At 41.7% G+C, this 22,719-nt stretch overlaps 1 protein-coding gene across 1 annotated transcript in view; it reads right to left on the reverse strand.

The window, feature by feature from the left end:
* CALCOCO1 (calcium binding and coiled-coil domain 1) overlaps positions 1-15,051 on the reverse strand; it is a 32,396-nt gene extending 17,345 nt beyond the window's left edge. Inside the window, exons 1-8 of the mRNA XM_075851871.1 lie at positions 14,971-15,051; positions 9,579-9,744; positions 7,600-7,702; positions 7,214-7,404; positions 6,017-6,175; positions 4,562-4,710; positions 3,033-3,123; positions 1,987-2,241 (exon numbers count right to left, since the gene is read on the reverse strand). Of these exons, the coding sequence (XP_075707986.1) occupies positions 1,987-2,241; positions 3,033-3,123; positions 4,562-4,710; positions 6,017-6,175; positions 7,214-7,404; positions 7,600-7,702; positions 9,579-9,725 (1,095 nt within the window). The 5' untranslated portion in view covers positions 9,726-9,744; positions 14,971-15,051. The remainder of the gene's footprint in view (positions 1-1,986; positions 2,242-3,032; positions 3,124-4,561; positions 4,711-6,016; positions 6,176-7,213; positions 7,405-7,599; positions 7,703-9,578; positions 9,745-14,970) is intronic.
* Positions 15,052-22,719: the final 7,668 nt, after the last annotated feature.

Genomic DNA, 22,719 nt, shown 5'->3' on the forward strand with positions numbered 1-22,719 from the left:
CAAACTAGGGTTAATTTCATAGACAATTAATAAAAATCAATCAGTATGCATTTGGAGTGTGGGGGGAAAGCCACACAAACACAGGGGGGACATACAAAATCCATGCAGATGATCCTCTTAGGCCCTATGCACACGAACGTGTTTTTGCGTCCGCAATTCCCCCGAAAATCCACGGGAGAATTGCGGACCCATTCATTTCTATGGGCCCATACACACTATCCGTTTTTTCACGGGTCCCCGCATGTCCGCAAATCCGTGCCGCACAAACTCAGGACATGTCTTATTACGGCCCACAAATTCGATGTGGACATGCCCATAGAAGTCAATGGGCCCGTGGAAATTGCGGATACACCTCCGTGTGTCATCCGCAGTATGCGGATTTGCGGAAATGTTGCTAGGCGACGACTGGGAATGAGTTCTGTCGTCATCCTGTTTTACCTAGGCTTTTTTTTTTTATCCGCATCTTGCGGATTACATACGGATGAACTGCGGATTACATACGGATGAACTGCGGAGGACATTTCACGGAACACGGTCCTGGAATTTGCGGACCAGAAAAACACTACGGTCGTGTGCATGAGGCCTTAGACAGATCTAAGCCCAGGATCTCAGTGATGAAAGGCAGCACTGCTAACCCCTGAGCCGCCGGGCTACCTATTTTAACATATTTAGCATACATAGTGAAATAGTCACCACAACGTTTTTATAATATTACTTAAAATGGGATTCCTGGAAGAGTAGCGAGGCAGATATCACTGGTACCAGTAATATCGCTGCTTGCCTCACATTTACAAAAAAAACAAACAACAGCTGGATGATCCCCAAGCAGTGGATAAAGCCCCACGGACAGGTGAGTCAGAACAGAAGGTTTTTGACAATACAGGCCCCATTACCTCCAGCTTAAAGCAAACGAAGCATTCCAAAGTGAGAAAATCATACCAACATTCATACATTGTGGTGGTAGTGGGAATACATTACTGCCTCCGGACCTGGACAATTTTCTATTATTGAAACATCAATAAATTGTGCATTTTATGAGACAATGTATAGGAAGAATGATTAGTCATCTGTCAATAATTGGAAGCAAGTCTACTGAAGGGCTGACGAAAAACAAAATTTTGGATTGACATGGCCAATGTCACAATTCAGATGATGTGGCAGAGCCTGAATTAAGCAGTTCAAGTAGGAAAACCAACCAATGTGTCAGACTAAGGGAAATGTGCTGTCGACTAGCGACCATTTTATTGGCCACGTAAATAAGCAGATCAACCGATAAACGAGCGTTTGCTCGTCAATCGGCTAAAAGGGTCTTTAAGTAGTTATATAAAGATAAATGGGCTAAAATTCTTCAATATTGACTTTAAAGACGGATATCAAATTACAGGCAGTGTCTGGTTGTAATTATTGCTGCTAAAGGTGGTGAAACCAGTTATAGAGTAAATTCGCCCTTTTTCATGTGAACGCTCGTTCCCGATCATTGCCCTGTGTAAACATGGCAACGATTAGCTGATGAACGAGCAAACGCAAGTTCATCGGCTGATAGTATCGTTCATGCAGCATGAAATATTAGCGTTGTCGGCAGCACATGTCATGTGCTGCCGACATGATGGGAATGTATGGGAACGAGCGATAGTAGTAACGATCACATAGCTCCTTGTGAAATGAGCGCCGATCAAAGAGTCTTGTTGATTAGCGCTCGTTTACACGGACCATGTCAGGCCGTGTAAGAGGACTCTAAGTCAGGTAGCAGTGACTTTTTTACATCAATGAGATGGGTTGGATAACTTTGTTCTTTAAATTAATGCAACGTAATTCCAAAAACTGTGTTGTTTTCTCTGGTGCACTTTGCTGAGTATTACATTCATTCAACAAAGATCAGAAACCAGTTAGTATGATGAACATACAGTACAATGAGATGAGATGTCTGGAAAAGTGCAAATATTATTCACAGTACGGTGTCACAAATCATATTGTCATTCTGTTTACCTCCATGCTGTGATTAAGGGCTGTCTTCTCCTGCCACCATTGCCCCATGCCTTCCTTATATCTCAGACTCAAGTCAGATACTTTAATGGCAAGGTCAGCAGTTTCAAGACGGCTCTTGTGAAGGTCAGAGATAGTACGGTCTCTGATAGAAGAGACTGTTGTTAGTTCCTCCCCCAATAGCATCACTTTCTGCTGGCTTGCCGAGAGTAGATCCTGCGTGCAACGCAGCTTTTCACGCAGTGTGTCCATCTGCAGCTAAACAAATATATATAAATGACCTCAGAACACGTTAAGAAAAGAAATATTTATAGAACTAAGCTAAAGGCTCAGATCAGAAAAGTGCATAGCATAGAACTTTTTCTAACATCTGCTTTGGGGACACAGCAATCATGGCTATAGGCCATGTCAATAGCTTGTTTAAAAGGGTTTTCCGGCAGTCAAACATTGATGGCCTATCCTTCTGACCTTATGGGGCGGCTGTGCCCTATTCTGAATTTCGGTCCCATTTAAGGATCTTAAAGAGAACCTGTCACCTCTCCTGACACGTCTGTTTTAGTAAATTTGCGTACTCCCCATAAAATAATGATTGTGGAGAACTTTCCGTTGTACCAAGACTCTGTAATTCCTTCTACAATTGTATGAATTCATTTACAACTGGGTGTTTCCAGTTAGGGGTGTGTCCCTACAGTCTGACATTGTCCAATCAGTGCTCCCAGTCTCAGACTGTGTAGGGACACGCCCCTTTGACAAGGGAAATAGTAACACCCAGTTGTCAATTCATTCATACATTTCTAGGTGAAATAACAAAACCGCACAATGCAGAGTTCTAAGAAAATATGTTCTAGAATTGTTATATTATGGGGAATACAACAATTCGCTAAAACAGACATGTCAGGAGAGGTGACTGGTCCTCTTATTAGAACGCCTACTTGTGCAGAGGCAGATGAAGAACATGGAGAAGTTATATGAGGATAAACAGGTATGGCAGACACTTGACGTCAGAATGGCCAGAAAGAAGCCTCTCATTTCTATCATATGGCACACACCTGGGAGCGTTCCAACTCTGATGTTGTCTCTCTAAGACGTTGTTTTAGCTTGGTCTTCTCTGTTTCCAGTGACATTTGTTTTGTCCCAAGCCTAAGTAATAAAGAAAAGCATATGAGAATAATGTACTAGTGTAGTATGACTTTAGATAACTTGACTACCTGGGCACACATTGTATAATATTCAATCACGTCCCAGATAATCATTGGCCCACAAAGTGCCTCAGTGATGACAATAAAAGGGGTATTAACTCACCAAGACAACTCCAGTCCATATGCCCTATTAGGGCACCTGAACGTCATAGAGGGGGTTTCTCAGCTTTGGACCCCCCTCTGTGAGCCCCAACGGGGAGCCGCTATGAAAGAGCTGCTCCTGCTATGGTGGGCCCGGGGGGGTCTATGCATTACATGGTCGGTCATTCATTTCAAAGGCAGCTGCTGCAGGAAAATGTGTAGCCAAACGTAGATTCCTGCGACAAAAATAGCTGATTGCCAGGGGTTACAGAAGCTAGACCCGTGTCGATCAGTGTATTGCCGAGATGGCTTTTGTTTAAAAAGGGATTGTCTTTGTGAGATAAGCCCTTTAAAGGCTGCACATACATAATAATTGTCACTAAATGCAAGCAATATATGTATGGTCATAATCCAGCCAAACAAAAAACAATCAGACTGCTCAACAAAGATTAACGTTGTGCATGACCTGTAATGCAAAAGCCTGATCTCTTAACAGGATACAGGGTGCCTAAAACTGCCCCTTTATTCTGATGAAGGCAATTCTGATAATATTATATTAGGTTAACTATTCATAATGGTATTGAATAATATAAATCTTAATGTGAATGTACACTTTTTAACACCATGTTGTATTTAGGTCCAACATTCTGTGCAGAACAATGTTTTTTCAAATATTTTTATAGCAGTTGGAGCTCTGTTCTTCTTCTTCAAATCCCCTTTACAAACATAGAGTTAAACGGGTATTCCCATCTCAGAAATGTATGACATATCCACAGGATATGTCATAAATGTCTGATTGTTGTGGATCTTACCTCTGGATAACATACAGCCACCACTAGGGGGAGCTACGGTACACAATGCATACTGTCACTCAATGTGTAAACAGTATACAGTATTTAGTTCGTTTCTAATATCCCCCTAGTGGTGGCTGCAGACAGACAGAATTTTGTCTATGTAGGGGATTTGGGGGTTTATAACAGAAAATATCTCTGCCTGCTATAAATATATATTAAGAAATTAATCAGCACAGTGTTTTGAATCAATCTCTAATAAGTTCAAACCGGAGCTAAACTTTACTGAACTTTGTTACTGACAGCACATTCTGAAATCCTGTAGAAATGGCGTAAAAGGTACCAAGTGTATTTCTCATAAATGACACACACTGCTGTATAACTAGTGTAAACAGATCTGATTTTTGTCAGAATTTTTTTTTAAGAATTAAAATTTTACATTGTAGATTACTATGACAGCACAAATAAGACAAAAGCAGATAACTCAGGGAAGAACAAGTTTTTTACATGTCAAGCTCCTTCTCTTTTTCCAGCAGCTTTAGACTCATGATGTGGATATCCCCCTCAAGTGTCACAATGTGATCTTGATGCTCAGTTGCCTTACAGCTCAGTACATCACGTTCTTCCTTCACGATCTGTTCTCTCAAGAAGAGATCCTGTAAAGGAATTGAAATGATATCTTAGCAAGTTCACTTCTTAAAGATCTATGCCAAGAAAGTTTTAAATCTGCACATTCCAGAGAAATAAACCCTTGTTGATAAATTTAAGATAGTGGACATAAAAGACAGATTGGCGAGGTTCTCCAAGTAACAATCTTCCATACGTCTTGACCACTCCCACTTGTATCGCTACTACAGTATGTTAGATCACATGACACATAATGAAATCTGTGCACTTACTTCCCACCCTAATAGTTCCCCTATTGATCCCATTGCCTTACATCTCATTCTCGTTCTGTCTCAGCAGCTCTTATTGGTTTTAGTAAATTCTTCAACCTCTCTTTTTCATCTGGAATGTACAACTATGGGACTTCAAATTCTCACGGCTGTTTTGTCTACGTGCATAGATGTATATAAATTCTATGCATTGAAAACATAGGGGGAATTGATCATATGTCCTACACCAGTTTTCTGGGGCAGAGTAGGCGCAAATGCTGCAAAAGTCTCAATTTGCAACTTTCGAGTCATTGCCCTTTTCCGGAAAGTGGGTGGGCTTCTGAAAGGGGGCGTCACAGCCCAAAAAATATATATATATAATTTACACCAGAAACTGGCGCAAATTATAGCGCATGGACAGCCAGAGATCTGCCTAACTTAATAAGAAGTGTGCGCCTCTTAAAAAATTAGACGCATCTTACTCCAGCGATCTCAAACGTCAGTCTTAATAAATCTCCCCCATAGTGGAGCACTAGACAGGCATAGTTGGATTCCAAACCTGAATGTTTGAAGCGCAAATGGAATGATTACTAACTCATTTTATCCAGATGGATATATAATCTACCAGATAAAAACGGTTTGATTGAGGTGATCTAATGTTGCATCTCAATGCACATAAGTTATTGCTTCTGTCATACTTTAAATCTATAGAAGTATCCTGCCCCTCCCAAAAATACCTTTCTAGGGCATTTGGTATCAATTAAAACGTTAAAGATTTTCCTCCAAAGTTACTGTCCCGTCTGATCTGACATCGTAATTGCGAGGCAACCGTACGACGCCCAGCAAGTATCGTGCACGGGTCCTATTATTAAAAAAGGACTTGAGAACACTACGTGATGGGCGTTGCACACGAGGACCTCAGAAGTGTCAGTGCTGAATCGCTGGGGGAAAGAACAGGCGAGTACTGGTTGTTTTTTTAAATTCAGGTCATTTGCAGCCACTACTATAATATTTTAGGAACCTGGATAACCCTATATGCATGAAGCATATCCTATATTTGAAACTACTGGATGATTGAAATGTATACCTGGTATTTGTGGTTGAGTGTGGAGTGTTTGCTGTTTGTGGTCTCCAGTGCAGCCTCAAGATCCCTATTTTGTTTCTTAAGAGAGATCAATTCCTCCTCCAGTGCAAGTCGGACTCTCATCAGATCATTCCTCTCCTGCTGGGACAGCTCCAACTGTTGCTGTTGAAAAAAATGAAATTCGTAAATTAAAAGATAGACAAAAAGACAGATAGAGAACTTTCTATAATCGAATCAAACTTTGCATTATGTTTGACCAACCTTAGGCCATATCCAGAACTATCATATATCCACCAATAAACACCAAACGCTGTTCGTTTCAGCGATCTCGATTTTAGCAGAATGATAAATGAATGTATTATATACACATTTTATCAATGTTAAACAACAGAATATTGACCTGCACAGGCCAAGAATCACAATATCACACTGATACATAGCGTGATCAGTAATACGTCAGAAAAAAAGAAACATTGGGGTATTGTCATGAAATCAAGTGAATTATCAAAAAGAAATAATAAAGTAATGGATTAAAAAAAAAAAGAAAAAGGAAATATTTATTTTTAGGGACTCAACCCATAAATACCACATTCATATTTGAGTGGATTAAGAGATTATTTTTGACACTTTCAAGACTATGGCCTTAGAGTTAGTGTATCATAGACAGTGACAAGACAAAAGTCTAAAGGGCTTTTTACATAGGCCATGAACAGGGCAACGATCAGCTGACAAACAAGCAAACGATTTGTTGGCTGATCACATCTTTTATGCGACCCAAAAAATTGGTTGTGCTGTCGAAAAGATGCAAAATGTATAGGGACATTTGTATCCACAAACATTCCGATCACTGCTCCGCTTAAACGGCGCAAACGAGCGCCGATCAACATGCTGTATTGTCGATCAGCGCTCGTTTACCGGCCAGAAAATCTGCCCTTAGACACTAAATGGATCAATCTATAAATCTGAGTGCTCAAATTCAATAGATTTTTAAAAACTGAAACCGGTTTCAATTTGTTACTAGTTGGTATAGACTAGTAAATGTGGCCGGTGTTAGCCCTCGTAACCATTTCTGGATTCTACAGGTACTAGACCGTTTAAGCGTCGCATGATGGGTAAAATGGGCACATTTAATTGAACTTTTACATAGATATGGCAGATTCTTTTTCCAATGTACATTAAAGTAATAAGACATTAAAGTACCTGCAAAAAAGTAGCTTTAGGGATGACCAAGATCATGTCCAGAGACGCTTCCTCATCTTCCACCGTGACCAAGTCTTCTATGGGACGCGGTAGATTGAACAAAAAAGATTCACTCATTCCTTTCACAACTCCATGGTGATCCACATAGCGAAAATTATACTGCTGCTCACCAGGGCGTGGTAAATAACAGGCTGCGGGTTAATAAAAGTTTTGTAAAACCTGACATGAAATAGTTTATAACTTATATTATAAATGTGATTCTGCTTTAGTATGCTACACTATACATGAAATATTGTCCCATAGTAAAAAAAACAAAAAACAGAAAAGGAAATGAAAGAACGCACTCTGTAATGTTAGTCATTTCTTTCAAGACATATATTTCTGACCTTGAAATTGAACACTGCAGTGAGATTCTGATCCATTTGCAAGTACTTCAGAGGACATTGCCCAGACAAAGGTTTCATAGTCCCGTATGGAAGAAGCTTCCACCTGTTTTAAAGACATCGCAAGAATGTTTTATAAGCTGCACTTTTTGAAGAGCATTTTCCCTAAAATATATAGAAGACGTTTCCTTAAACTCCTTGGTAAAAAAATAGGATTTTTGTACTCACCGTAAAATCTTTCTTGTTGAATTCATTGGGGGACACAGGACCATGAGTAAAGGCCCTTGCCACAAGGTGGCTGACACTAGGTAGAAAAAGTCTTGGCATTGCCAAGGCAGGCCATAACCTTCCCACAGACACTGGCTAAATTAGTTTGTACAGAAGACGGACGAAAAACAAACACCAAAATGTTCACAGTCCTGCTAGAAATGCCAAATAAAACTGCCAAAACAACAGGTCTCAGGCTTTGGAACAAACCAAAAAAAAAAAAAGAGGACGGGAGCGGTGTCCCCCAATTAATTCAACAAGAATAACATTTTACGGCGAGTACAAAAATTAGATTTTCTCGTTAATATCACTAGGAAACACAGCACCATGGGACATCCTGAAGCAGTCCGTGCTACCTGCTTAACGCACAGCTGCCTGCAGTACCTTGTGGCTGGCATAAGAGGGGGCCAAATAATGAATCCGGTAAAATATTTTGAAAGTGCGCATCAAAGGCCATTGAACAGCCTTCAAGATCTGAGCAACTGAGGCTTAATGCCTGTCCGAACACGAAGCACTAACAGTCCTCATAGAATGGGGAGTGACTCAAAGGGGAGGAAATTTACCCTTTCGACCAATAGGCTTCCAAAATCACAGACCACATCTAACATGCAATGGTGGCCATGGACACTGCCAATCTCTAGTATGGCCCTTCATGAAGAACAGAAGGACAATCGGACACTGACGCAGCCAGATAGATGGGGACTGCTCTTACCACATCAAGACAGTACAAAGCCCACCCCCTTGGATGAGTTGGGGAGGACCAAAAGTAAGGGAGGGCAGAGACCACCTTCGGGAGAAAGTACGGGACAGGTCAGAACAACTCTCTATTGGTTCAGAGAAACCCTGGACCCTCAGAACTTCTGTTTTAATAGTTACTCTGTTAAATGCATTATAGGTAAAGTGAGGTGGAAAAGCAGACCTTGGTAAAGGGATCGGGTCGAGATGGAAAACCCCAAGATGCATCCGCGAGTAGGTTGACTAGATTGGTGTACCATGCCTGGCTAAGCCAGTCAGATGCCACCAGAATCTGGGAACCTTCCCTCTGAGTCTCTTGAGCCCTCTAAGCAAGAGTGGAAGAGATATAGGAAAGAGAACTCATCCCACAGAGTAACCAAGGCATTGACTGCGATGGCCCAGGGATCCTGTGCCCTGTCCATGTTGTGGCTGAGACAAGATGCGAAGAGATCCACATCTGGGAAGCTCCACTTCTTCCAAAGTTGATGGAACACTTCTAGGAGAAGAGACCACTCTCCCGACCAAATTCACCCCTGTATGGCAACAGTATTCCCTAATGACAGTGGCCTCTTTCAGCAGGATAATGTGCCCTGCCACACTGCAAAAATTGTTCACGAATGGTTTGCGCAACATGACAAAGTGTTCAATGTGTTGACTTGGCCTCAATATTCCCCAGATCCTAATCTGATCGAGCATCAGTGGGATGTGCTGGAAAAACAAGTTTAATCCACCTCGGAATTTACAGACCTTAAGGATCTACTGCTAAAGTGTTCTTAGTGTCAGAAACCACAGGACACCCAGAGCACTCGTGGAGACCATGCCTTGATGGGTCAGAGGTGTTTTCGCAGCATAAGGTGGACCTACACAACATAAGCTAGTAGACAGGACAACTCGAGGACTTATATTTGCTGTCAATTTTGGTGACCAGGATTAGAAAAGATAGACAAATTTATTTACAAAACAGAGACCCATTTTCTCACTTTAAAAATGCCGATCCAGTCGCTGGTAGAACCCTTCATACCAGCTGGCAGGGTGTAGTGGCATTCGACTTTGGTAGTGGGTACATAGGTTTGAGCCACATTTAAGAAGCTGACACATGGCACCTGAGATACGGGAGAATCCTCCATGATGCTCACTTTCCTGTAGCTATGAATGACAAAATATAAAACTGTTATTTTCATTCAATGTACATTATCATTTAATTTAGACATTGTCTAAAAATAACAAAACAAAAAAAAAACATTGATCAATAAATGTGAAATCTTTTAACACTGATCCAATAATTGTTGTGAAACAGGGAAGATTTCAAGAACAGAGTTTAAAAATTGAGTCCCAATGTTCCCACCTCCAAGTCTTTCTTTCTTTAGTGCGGGTCCATTAAGAAATGAGGGAGCTCAAACTAGGTGGGAATATATTGTTTAAATGTATAAAACTTTGCCCGCTGCCATCCTATCCCATCTTCCTGCATTCAAATGGATGAATTTATGCAGGTTACATGGCTAAAGGGGTGGAGAATGACACAAAAAAATTGTCTATGTTATAAGCCTGACCTAGTAGTTGTAAAGCGCCTTTGACGTTCTAATTTGTTTCATCGTTTTTGCATCAATTTTACCGATTCAGATTTTCCTACTTCATAAAATTCTACGAACAAAATAAAGCAGCTAATAGATGCGTATTTATGAAATGTGGTTTGTGTGCGGAAATATATCAGTAAGCAGATGCCTGGCCCTTTAATTTATAGTTGATCAGTCTCTATATGAAAATAAGTTAATGGAGTCATGTATTCAGAATGAAGCATCTCAGCTTAATGCCAATGGGTGCTTGCCATTTGGATCTACTCCAGATCTCACTGGGAGAAATGTAATCTGTTGCTTTGTTTTACTGTACCGGTGCCCTAACCTCCGACAGCTGTTTTTGCAAGATCCTCAAGGTAAGCTATATAATGAATTGACTTTAATATTTTTAATCCCAATTAAACTCTGCACGAATACCAAAGGACATGAATTCGTATTTCATTTGTGGGCAAAACTTAGCTTGTTTCCATATTTTACATGATGTTTGCCAAGTCATGAATCCTCCTTTCCCCAAATTCGGTGTTAACACTTCATATTCCACATGTCAAGTCGCTAAAGTAGTTGCTGTTAACACATGATCTCTACGAGTAAATGGTTAAAGGGGTTTTCCCACGAAGGACATTTATAACCCATCCACAGGATAAACCCTGCAGCGGTCTATGGGGACATCCGAGTACAGCACTTGGCAGTTTCCATCATTCTCATAGTCTTTGAATAGAGCGGCAGCGCACACGCGCGACCGTCGTTCCATTCCATGTCGCCCTCATTGTGATCGTGCAGTGAGGTAGAACGGAGATCGGAACCCCCGTTCTAGAAATCGGTCGGGGGCCCAGTGATCATACATTTATCACCTGTCTTTTGGATAGGTGATAAATATCCTTTGTGGAAAAAAGTCTTTAATGCCAGGATCACACTAGCAACTTTTTTGGCAATTTTTGGTTTAGTTTTTTTAACCAAAGCCAGAAGTGGATCGAAAAGGAAGGAAAGGTGTAAAGAAAAGACTGATGCATCAAAACTGTGTGTGTGATCCTAGCCTGAGGCCGGATTCACACGAGCGTGGGCGTTTTGCGCACGCAAAAAAGGCGGCATTTTGCGTGCGCAAAAGGCACTTACCAGCTCCGTGTGTCAGCTACGTATGATGCGCGGCTGCCTGATTTTCGCGCAGCCGCCATCATTATGACACTCCATTTGGATGTTTGTAAACAGAAAAGCACGTGGTGCTTTTCTGTTTTCATTCATAGTTTGACTGCTGTTGCGCGAATCACGCTCGTCCCACGGAAGTGCTTCCGTGTGGTGCGCGTGATTTTCACGCACCCATTGACTTCAATGGGTGCGTGATGCGCGATATACGCACAAAGAACGGACATGTCGTGACTTTTTCGCAGCGGACTCACGATGCGTAAAAATCACACAACTGTCTGCACGGCCCCATAGACTAATATAGGTCCGTGCGACGTGCGTGAAAATCACGCGCGTTGCACGGACGTATATCCTGTTCGTCTGAATAAGCCCTTAAGGGTGTTGTCTGGTTTAGAAAACCCATTTACAAATAGCCTGTTAGGGTGTTCTGAGTTCATAGAAAGAGGTATCTCACCTAGGACCTCTATCAATTGGCTAGAGCCGATTGGCTATAAAGAGTGCCTCTCTAAGGGCGCACTTCATCGGCTGTGTAGTTTTTAAATGCCGAAAATATTGTTGGCAGCACATCTACCTGTGTAAACATGCTGTCGACATGATAGAAATGTAGGGGGACAATCGATCGTAGTAACGAGCGCTCATCCACATAATAGCCCCTTGTGAAAAGAGCAAACCAGCGCCGATCAAAGAGCGTAAAAAAGTTGAGAATTTTGGCGCACACGATAATTGCGCTAAAATTTGCGACTTTTCACTTTTTTTCTGCACTTTCCGAAAGTGGTGAGAAAAGAGGGTCGGACTTAGACAAAGGGGACGGGGCCTCCATTTGAATAACAGATTTATTATGACTTATACCAGAAAAGGTGTATACCGTATTTGCTTTTCTGTCACACGAACAGACAAAGATGCGCCAAATATAATAAGAGGTCAGCACCTCTTAATATATTTGGCACATTTTCCATCAACTTACATTAGTTTAGGATGAGCGTTTGACACGCCAGTATTAATATAGTTCAGCCACAGTGTTAGCAAATTTCCTGAGTACTGGGGACTTCTATTACCAGATTAGCTCCATTTATGAGCAGAGGAGCTCCCCAGATCCCCTAGGTACCCGCACCCTGGCTATTCCCTTTATGAAACGCTATGTGTGTTAGACCGGAATGTAGCTTTCCACAAAAGGCAGCCTGTATTCTGCTGGAAATCTAACAGGGATTACCAGGTAGAGTAATGCAAGGTCAATTTATGTTACAAACAGAGAGCTGTCTGAGGTTTTTAACTAATCCTAACATTTTATATGGGATGAACTTTGCACTTGTCATTTGCCGTTTGTAAAAAGTTCAAAGTGCAGTTGTAAAATGTTGGACTTCACAGCACAGCAGGATCCAAAGTCACTTCACACTGGTAAGGCCAGACGTAGCAGAAATGTTAGGGTATGTGCACACGAGAACTGTCTTTTACGTCTGAAATTACAGACTGTTTTCAGGAGAAAGCGGCTGCCTCAATTCAGACGTAAATGCTCCTCCTCGCATTATGCGGGGCGTCATTGACGGCTGTAATTTTGAGCTGTTCTTCATTGAATTCAATGAAAAACAGCTCAAATTACGTCCAAAGAAGTGTCCTGCACTTCTTTGACGAGGCAGTCATTTTACGCGTCGTTGTTTGACAGCTGTCAAACGACAACGCGTAAATGACAGGTCGTCGGCACAGTACGTCGGCAAACCCATTCAAATGAATGGGCAGATGTTTGCCGACGTATTGGAGCCGTATTTTCAGACGTAAAACGAGGCATAAAACGCCTGAAAATAGGTCGTGTGAACCCAGCTTTACAATTATTATTTGTGCTGATTTTTGTTGCAGATTTGCTGTTGATTTCATCCAATGCATTACAAAGAAAATCCGCAGCGTGCCCTCGATTCCGTACAGATTGATTCACTATCCAAATGTATTGGCCTATAAATTGCCACAGGTTTTCAATGCGGAATCCGCACCGCAAATACGTGGAAAATCCGCCACGCCCAAACATGGCTTATGGTGAAAGCACAAATTAAAAATTATGATTTCTGCTTTACTAATATATAGAAGCTTTCAGAAGCTTAAGAACTAGTATATTGAATACTTTTGTGATAAATACCTTCCACCAGGCTAACATGTTATATTTCAATAGTATATAGTAATATAGAACATATATACGATTTATCTTGGAGCTAAATATAAATAAAAGCAGCAAATGTGCCACAAGTATTTTTACTCATGATTTTAGGTGGTTATCTCTTAACAAATCTCTCCACTCCACCGCGAGTCCCAAACAGGTATTTTCACCAATTTCTCTTTCGTCCTATGTCGGCATCTTTACCTGCAGAGAAGAGAGTGTTGCAGGTGCAGATGCTGACATAGGTCAAAACATTGCTGGGGGTACAACCTCTGGGACCCCTGCCTACCCAGAGAACAAAAGGGGCAGAGGTTCCTATGGCATTTTACCCGCGCAGCGGCACTCCCGGCCACCTGCTGTTCTGCGAACTGGAACACTATTCCATAAACGACAGTATCCTGCACCGTTGGTGGCCGGGTGTCCCGCTGTGCAGAGAAAAACGATAAAGTTTAGTGATGCAGTCCTTTATTGTACAGTTGTACCCCCACGATCAGACAGTGATGGCATATGCTAGCGGTGTCTAAAAAAATCCCTAAAAACACTATACTCTGTCTCTGTACACCCGGTCTCCAGCGATGACGTGTTGTCACATACATGTGCGCAGTAGCAGTTGTGTGTCGACACGACTGGAGGCTGGGCGCAAAGAGACCGAGGGAAGCGTTGCCACAGGAGCACACGGGGGAGCCGAGTATCGTTTTTTTTTTATTTTAAACCTGGACTTGCGGATTGTGTGGCAAATTCTTCCCAATTGAATTCAATGGGAAAAATATGCAACAAATCCACGCACTTCCTGCAGCAGAAATCCACGTACTGCACCGCAGGTTAATTTCTGCAGCACGTGGATGAGATTTGTTCAAACTACCGCATTTCTCTGCAGATTTTCTGTCCGCAAGTCTGCGGAGTGTGAACGTAGCCTATTGCTTACATATGGGTTGTCACCCAGCTGTACTTATATATATATTTGTGGCAGATTTCTGTGCAGAATTGATATAAAAAGGGTGATCTATGGCAAATTTTTCTGCAGATTTACATGCTTGAACTTATCTGAAACAGTAAATCATCAAAGACATTTAATGATGCTTAGGCAGACTTGTCATTCAGGGGCACAGAAAAGCTGGGTGACAGCTCTTATGGCAGCAGTAATTACAGCAATATTAGATGGTCCACACAAACTTATATAACTAATCAAGAGCATTTATAACAGGAGAGGACGACCCCATGATCATGCACGGGTGTTTATAAAGAGGGAATCTTCAGTATCACTCCCGTAGTCCAAAGCCAAACTTATGGTGGAGGAAAACTCCAAGACGCTGATACTTCGGGCATCTCCTCCCCTGCAGCCGCCAGAACGAGGCCTATGCAGCAGCTGGAGACTTGCTGCGCAGCATTTGTGTCCCCGCATCACATCACGTCGCCCTGTTCTAGGCTGCGCACCCAGCCCGCCCTCATACAGAACGCCACACACCCGGCGACACCGCACATAACACCCCCGTAGGAACAAACAAAACCTCTTACCCCCGCACTCAGAAATCAGCTGTCCCACAACAACAAAAGCTTTGCGCGCTGCTACCTGGGAGTTGTAGTTTCAGGGTGATATGAGCAGGCTGTTCATTCCATTGTACATACTACATTACCCAGATAGACTTGCACTGGCAGAAGGTCAGAAGCCTCGTCAGGATTCGTGTTGCTATGGGTAACGGGGGCAGTTTTGGCGTTCTTGTTATTTTTTATAATGGAAAGTTTCCATTCCTCACTGCCAGGAAAATGTGGTGGCTGGGAAGTGGAAATGAGCGAGAAAAATCTGTCATAACTTCATGGATATTACTGTGGTTCTTGAGGATTTGCAATATAATAGAAGAATCATAATGTATTCAAATATAGAATACATGATTTGCACCTAAATGGAAGGGGGTCCGCTGTGCTGGGGGAGAGAATTCTAGCTGGGGTGGCAACTAGGGTTGAGGAGGGAGGTCAATGTAGAAAAAAAAGGGGTAGTCAGGTTAGAGAGGGGTCAGACTATATTGGTGGGGGGAGAAACAGAATGTGGGGAGAGGACTAGACAACAAGATAAGGAGATCCTTTCGTTACAAAACATCAGTGTAAATAAAAAGGCCCAAATGTCAAATCACATTTCTGATAATAAAAGTGAAAAACTGACAGGCAAGTTAAAGTGTATGTTCACAAATGCCAGAAGTCTAGCAAGCAAAATGGGGGAGCTGGAGGCCTTGATACTGGAAGAAAATATAGATATAATTGGTGTTGCTGAAACATGGCCAGACTCTTCACATGATTGGGCTGTAAATCTACAGGGTTTTACACTTTTTCGGAAAGACAGGACAAATAGGAAAGACGGTGGTGTATGTCTGTATGTGAGAAGTGATATGATGGCGGTGGTGTATGTCTGTATGTGAGAAATGATATGAAGGTGAGTGTGAAAGAGACAATAGTGGGTGAATACTGTGAGGAGGTTGAAACCTTGTGGGTGGAACTAGAAAGGGAGGTAAACACTGAAAAAATTACTTTTGGTGTAATCTATAGACCCCCCAATATAACTGAGGAGATGGAACTTCAGCTATATAAACAGATGGAGCGGGCTGCAGAGGCGGGTACTGTAGTGATAATGGGAGATTTTAATTTCCGGGATATTAATTGGGGTCATGGTTCGGCTTCAACTGCAAAGGGGAGACATTTCCTCAACCTGTTGCAGGAAAATTTTATGGGCCAGTTTGTGGAAGACCCGACTAGAGGTGAAGCTCTGTTGGATCTGGTCATTTCTAATAATGCAGATCTTGTTGGGAATGTCAATGTTCGTGAAAACCTCGGTAACAGTGATCATAATATAGTTACATTTTACCTATACTGTAAAAAACAAACGCAGGCTGGGAGGGCAAAAACATTTAATTTTAAGAAAGCCAATTTCCCCAGGATGAGGGCTGCAATTCAGGATATAGACTGGGAAGAACTAATGTCAAATAATGGAACAAATGATAAATGGGAGATTTTCAAATCTACTTTGAGTTATTATAGTGCAAAATGTATTCCTATAGGTAACAAGTATAAACGACTCAAATTAAACCCCACATGGCTTACACCTTCTGTGAAAGGGGCAATACATGACAAAAAAAGGGCATTTAAAAAATACAAATCTGAGGGTACAGCTGTAGCCTTTGTAAAATATAAAGAGCTTAATAAAATCTGTAAAAATGTAATAAAATTAGCAAAAATACAAAATGAAAGGCAGGTGGCCAGGGATAGTAAAACAAATCCCAAAAAATTCTTCAAGCATATAAATGCTAAAAAGCCAAGGTCTGAACATGTAGGACCCCTAAATATTGGTAATGGGGAGTTGATCACAGGGGATCAAGAGAAGGCAGAGTTACTAAATGGGTTCTTTAGCTCTGTATATACAACTGAAGAAAGAGCAGCTGATGTAGCCGGTGCCAGTGCTGTTAATATATCAGTTGATATACTGAATTGGATGAATGTAGAGATGGTCCAAGCTAAATTAAATAAAATAAATGTGCACAAGGCCCCGGGACCAGATGGGTTACACCCTAGAGTTCTTAAAGAGCTTAGTTCAGTTATTTCTGTCCCCCTTTTCATAATATTCAGAGAATCTCTAGTGACTGGTATAGTGCCAAGGGACTGGCGCAGCGCAAATGTGGTGCCTATTTTCAAAAAGGACTCTAGGTCTTCCCCAGGTAATTATAGACCAGTAAGCTTAACATCCATTGTGGGGAAAATGTTTGAGGGGCTATTGAGGGACTATATACAGGATTATGTGACAATAAATAGCATTATAAGTGACAGCCAGCACGGTTTTACTAAGGACAGAAGTTGTCAAACTAACCTAATCTGTTTTTATGAAGAGGTGAGCAGAAGTCTAGACAGAGGGGCCGCTGTGGATTTAGTGTTTTTGGACTTTGCAAAGGCATTTGACACTGTCCCCCATAGACGCCTAATGGGTAAATTAAGGACTATAGGTTTAGAAAATATAGTTTGTAATTGGATTGAGAATTGGCTCAAGGACCGTATCCAGAGAGTTGTGGTCAATGATTCCTACTCTGAATGGTCCCCAGTTATAAGTGGTGTACCCCAGGGTTCAATGCTGGGACCACTATTATTCAACTTATTTATTAATGATATAGAGGATGGGATTAATAGCACGATTTCTATTTTTGCAGATGACACCAAGCTATGTAATATAGTTCAGTCTATGGAAGATGTTCATGAATTGCAGGCAGATTTAAAGAGGCTCTGTCACCAGATTTTGCAACCCCTATCTGCTATTGCAGCAGATCGGCGCTGCAATGTAGATTACAGTAACGTTTTTATTTTAAAAAAACGAGCATTTTTGGCCAAGTTATGACCATTTTCGTATTTATGCAAATGAGGCTTGCAAAAGTACAACTGGGCGTGTTGAAAAGTAAAAGTACAACTGAAAAAATGGGACATAAATATCAAAACCACAAAAAAGGCCATACTCACTAGGTAGGTGGGTGGGTGAAAACCCGTTCCCATCAGGACGCAGACGGGTCAAAGAATGCTGCAGAAGGAGTGTGCATTAAATAGTGATAGCCCCTCCCACTAGTCTTGAGGGGAGTGGCAGACTAAGTGCTCAAAGGTGTGTGATAAATGTGTGTCAGTGTAGTGCTAGGGTGTGAATGGATGGTAAAAAATAAATATGTATGTATGAAAGTGTCAGAACTGTGTAATAATGTAATAAAAATAAATAAATAAAATAAATGTGATGAATAGGGGTCAGTGCTGTGAATAGTACATGGGGTGTCAGTACTATGTGTAATACGTGGAGGGATAATGTGCTGGTCGTCAGGCATGGCGTAACTTGCCGAATAACAGCCTATTTGTAACGCCGCTAGTGTTAGCTAAAGCGGGCTGCTCTGCATTCCAAACCAAACGCCAGCACATCATGCCCTCCCAGCATATAAGACCCGGCTGCGTCCTGAAAAAAAGTGTAGTATACGTAGTAAGAAATATCCATGAAACATGGGGTATTAGTTGTTATTTTGGCCAAAATACGCAAAGCTCGCAACCCAACGTCAAGGGTCCCCAGTGCCTTGCGAGTCCCTAACCAGAACTTTTCGTTCCTAATTTAAAAACACAAACAGAAAAAATGGGACATAAATATCAAAACCACAAAAAAGGCCATACTCACTAGGTAGGTGGGTGGGTGAAAACCCGTTCCCATCAGGACGCAGACGGGTCAAAGAATGCTGCAGAAGGAGTGTGCATTAAATAGTGATTTCTACACATAGGAGCTAATATTTTTTTGTTCTAGGAAATTATCTAACCCTTTTTTAAAGCCATCTACTGTCCCTGCTGTGACCAGCTCCTGCGGTAGACTATTCCATAGATTCACAGTTCTCACTGTAAAGAAGCCTTGTCGCCTCTGCTGCTTGAACCTTTTTTTCTCCAGACGGAGTGAGTGCCCCCTTGTTTTTTGAGGGGGTTTTACAAGGAACAGGATTTCACCATATTTTTTGTATGTGCCATTAATATATTTATATAAGTTAATCATGTCCCCCCTTAGTCGTCTTTTTTCAAGGCTAAATAGGTTTAATTCTTTCAATCTTTCCTCATAACTTAAATTCTCCATGCCCCTAATTAGCTTCGTTGCTCTTCTTTGTATTTTTTCCAACTCCAGGGCATCCTTTCTATGAACTGGAGCCCAGAACTGGACTGCATATTCTAGATGAGGCCTCACTAATGCTTTGTAAAGTGGTAATATTACATCCCTGTCCCGCGAGTCCATGCCTCTTTTAATACACGACAATATCCTGCTGGCCTTTGAAGCAGCTGATTGACACTGCATGCTGTTATTGAGTTTATGATTTACAAGTACACCCAGATCCTTCTCAACAAGTGAATCCGCCAGTGTAGCTCCCCCTAGGACATATGATGCATGCAGGTTGTTGGTACCCAGATGCATAACTTTACATTTATCTACATTAAACTTCATCTGCCAAGTGGACGCCCAAACACTTAGTTTGTTTAAATCTGCCTGCAATTCATGAACATCTTCCATAGTCTGAACTATATTACATAGCTTGGTGTCATCTGCAAAAATAGAAATAGTGCTATTAATCCCATCCTCTATATCATTAATAAATAAGTTGAATAATAGTGGTCCCAGCACTGAACCCTGGGGTACACCACTTATAACCGGGGACCATTCAGAGTAGGAATCATTGACCACAACTCTCTGGATACGGTCCTTGAGCCAATTCTCAATCCAATTACAAACTATATTTTCTAAACCTATAGTCCTTAATTTACCCATTAGGCGTCTATGGGGGACAGTGTCAAATGCCTTTGCAAAGTCCAAAAACACTAAATCCACAGCGGCCCCTCTGTCTAGACTTCTGCTCACCTCTTCATAAAAACAGATTAGGTTAGTTTGACAACTTCTGTCCTTAGTAAAACCGTGCTGGCTGTCACTTATAATGCTATTTATTGTCACATAATCCTGTATATAGTCCCTCAATAGCCCCTCAAACATTTTCCCCACGATGGATGTTAAGCTTACTGGTCTATAATTACCTGGGGAAGACCTAGAGCCCTTTTTGAAAATAGGCACCACATTTGCCCTGCGCCAGTCCCTTGGCACTATACCAGTCACTAGAGATTCTCTGAATATTATGAAAAGGGGGACAGAAATAACTGAACTAAGCTCTTTAAGAATTCTAGGGTGTAACCCATCTGGTCCCGGGGCCTTGTGCACATTTATTTTATTTAATATAGCTTGGACCATCTCTACATTCATCCAGTTCAGTATATCAACTGATATATTAACAGCACTGGCACCGGCTACATCAGCTGCTCCTTCTTCAGTTGTATATACAGAGCTAAAGAACCCATTTAGTAACTCTGCCTTCTCTTGATCCCCTGTGATCAACTCCCCATTACCATTATCTAGGGGTCCTACATGTTCAGACCTGGGATTTTTTGCATTTATATGCTTGAAGAATTTTTTAGGATTTGTTTTACTATCCTTGGCCACCTGCCTTTCATTTTGTATTTTTGCTAATTTTATTACATTTTTACAGATTTTATTAAGCTCTTTATATTTTACAAAGGCTACAGCTGTACCCTCAGATTTGTATTTTTTAAATGCCCTTTTTTTGTCATGTATTGCCCCTTTCACAGAAGGTGTAAGCCATGTGGGGTTTAATTTGAGTCGTTTATACTTGTTACCTATAGGAATACATTTTGCACTATAATAACTCAAAGTAGATTTGAAAATCTCCCATTTATCATTTGTTCCATTATTTGACATTAGTTCTTCCCAGTCTATATCCTGAATTGCTGCCCTCATCCTGGGGAAATTGGCTTTCTTAAAATTAAATGTTTTTGCCCTCCCAGCCTGCGTTTGTTTTTTACAGTATAGGTAAAATGTAACTATATTATGATCACTGTTACCGAGGTTTTCACGAACATTGACATTCCCAACAAGATCTGCATTATTAGAAATGACCAGATCCAACAGAGCTTCACCTCTAGTCGGGTCTTCCACAAACTGGCCCATAAAATTTTCCTGCAACAGGTTGAGGAAATGTCTCCCCTTTGCAGTTGAAGCCGAACCATGACACCAATTAATATCCAGGAAATTAAAATCTCCCATTATCACTACAGTACCCGCCTGTGCAGCCCGCTCCATCTGTTTATATATCTGACCCTCCATCTCCTCAGTTATATTGGGGGGTCTATAGATTACACCAAAAGTAATTTTTTCAGTGTTTACCTCCCTTTCTAGTTCCACCCACAAGGTTTCAACCTCCTCACAGTATTCACCCACTATTGTCTCTTTCACACTCGCCTTCATATCATTTCTCACATACAGACATACACCACCACCTTTCCTATTTGTCCTGTCTTTCCGAAAAAGTGTAAAACCCTGTAGATTTACAGCCCAGTCATGTGAAGAGTCCAGCCATGTTTCAGCAACACCAACTATATCTATATTTTCTTCCAGTATCAAGGCCTCCAGCTCCCCCATTTTGCTTGCTAGACTTCTGGCATTTGTGAACATACACTTTAACTTGCCTGTCAGTTTTTCACTTTTATTATCAGAAATGTGATTTGACATTAATCGGGCCTTTTTATTTACACTGATGTTTTGTAACGAAAGGATCTCCTTATCTTGTTGTCTAGTCCTCTCCCCACATTCTGTTTCTCCCCCCACCAATATAGTCTGACCCCTCTCTAACCTGGCTACCCCTTTTTTTTCTACATTGACCTCCCTCCTCAGCCCTAGTTTAAATACTCCGCCACCCCAGCTAGAATTCTCTCCCCCAGCACAGCGGACCCCCTTCCATTTAGGTGCAAATCATCTGCAGAATACAGTTTGTACCCCAATGAAAAGTCAGCCCAGTGCTCTAGGAACCCAAATCCTTCTCCTCTACACCAAGACTTCAGCCATGCATTTAACTCCCTGAGCTCCCGCTGTCTTTCCTGTGATGCGCATGGCACAGGCAGTATTCCTGAGAATACTACTTTGGAGGTCCTTCCCTTCAGTTTGTAGCCTAGTTCTTTAAAATTATTCTTAAGGCTCCTCCACCTACCATTTAATTTATTCTGTCGTTGGTACCGACATGGACCACGACAGCTGGATCATCACCAGCCCCTCCCAGCAATTTGTCCACCCGTTCCACCACATGCCGAACCCTGGCACCAGGGAGACAGCAAACCATTCGGTTGAGGTGGTCTTGGCGACAAATTATTCTATCCGTCTTCCTGATTATAGAATCCCCTACGACTATCAATTGTCTTGGCTTACATGCATTACCATCCCGCCGACTACTAGCTGGGCTGTTCTCCCGGCTGTTAGGGAGATCAGTATCCACTAGGGCTGCCATTTCTGAGACTGACACCCTCGCATCATCACCCAACTTGGCAATTTTGCCTGGAATGTCAGAAACCGGAATGGCCTTCCTTTTCTTTGACCCCTTTCTACTGCCCCTAACTACATTAACCCAGCTACTTACCTGATCCTGATCACCCATGTCTTCACCCTCCAGTTCAAACCCACTAACTGCATGCTCTGTGAGCAGCAAGCTCCGCTCAAAATTGTCTATCTATTATGGCACTTAGGGGGCATAATACTGTGTGGGCACAATTAGAGGAAAAAATACTGTTTTCTTGAAGGGGTTATAATATATTATTAAATATTATTATTATACTGTATGGGGTGCACTAAAGGGGCATTATACTGTGTGGGGGCACTATATAGGGAATTATACTGTG

Source organism: Rhinoderma darwinii, chromosome 2, assembly GCF_050947455.1.
Source record: "Rhinoderma darwinii isolate aRhiDar2 chromosome 2, aRhiDar2.hap1, whole genome shotgun sequence".
Lineage (NCBI taxonomy): Eukaryota > Metazoa > Chordata > Amphibia > Anura > Rhinodermatidae > Rhinoderma > Rhinoderma darwinii.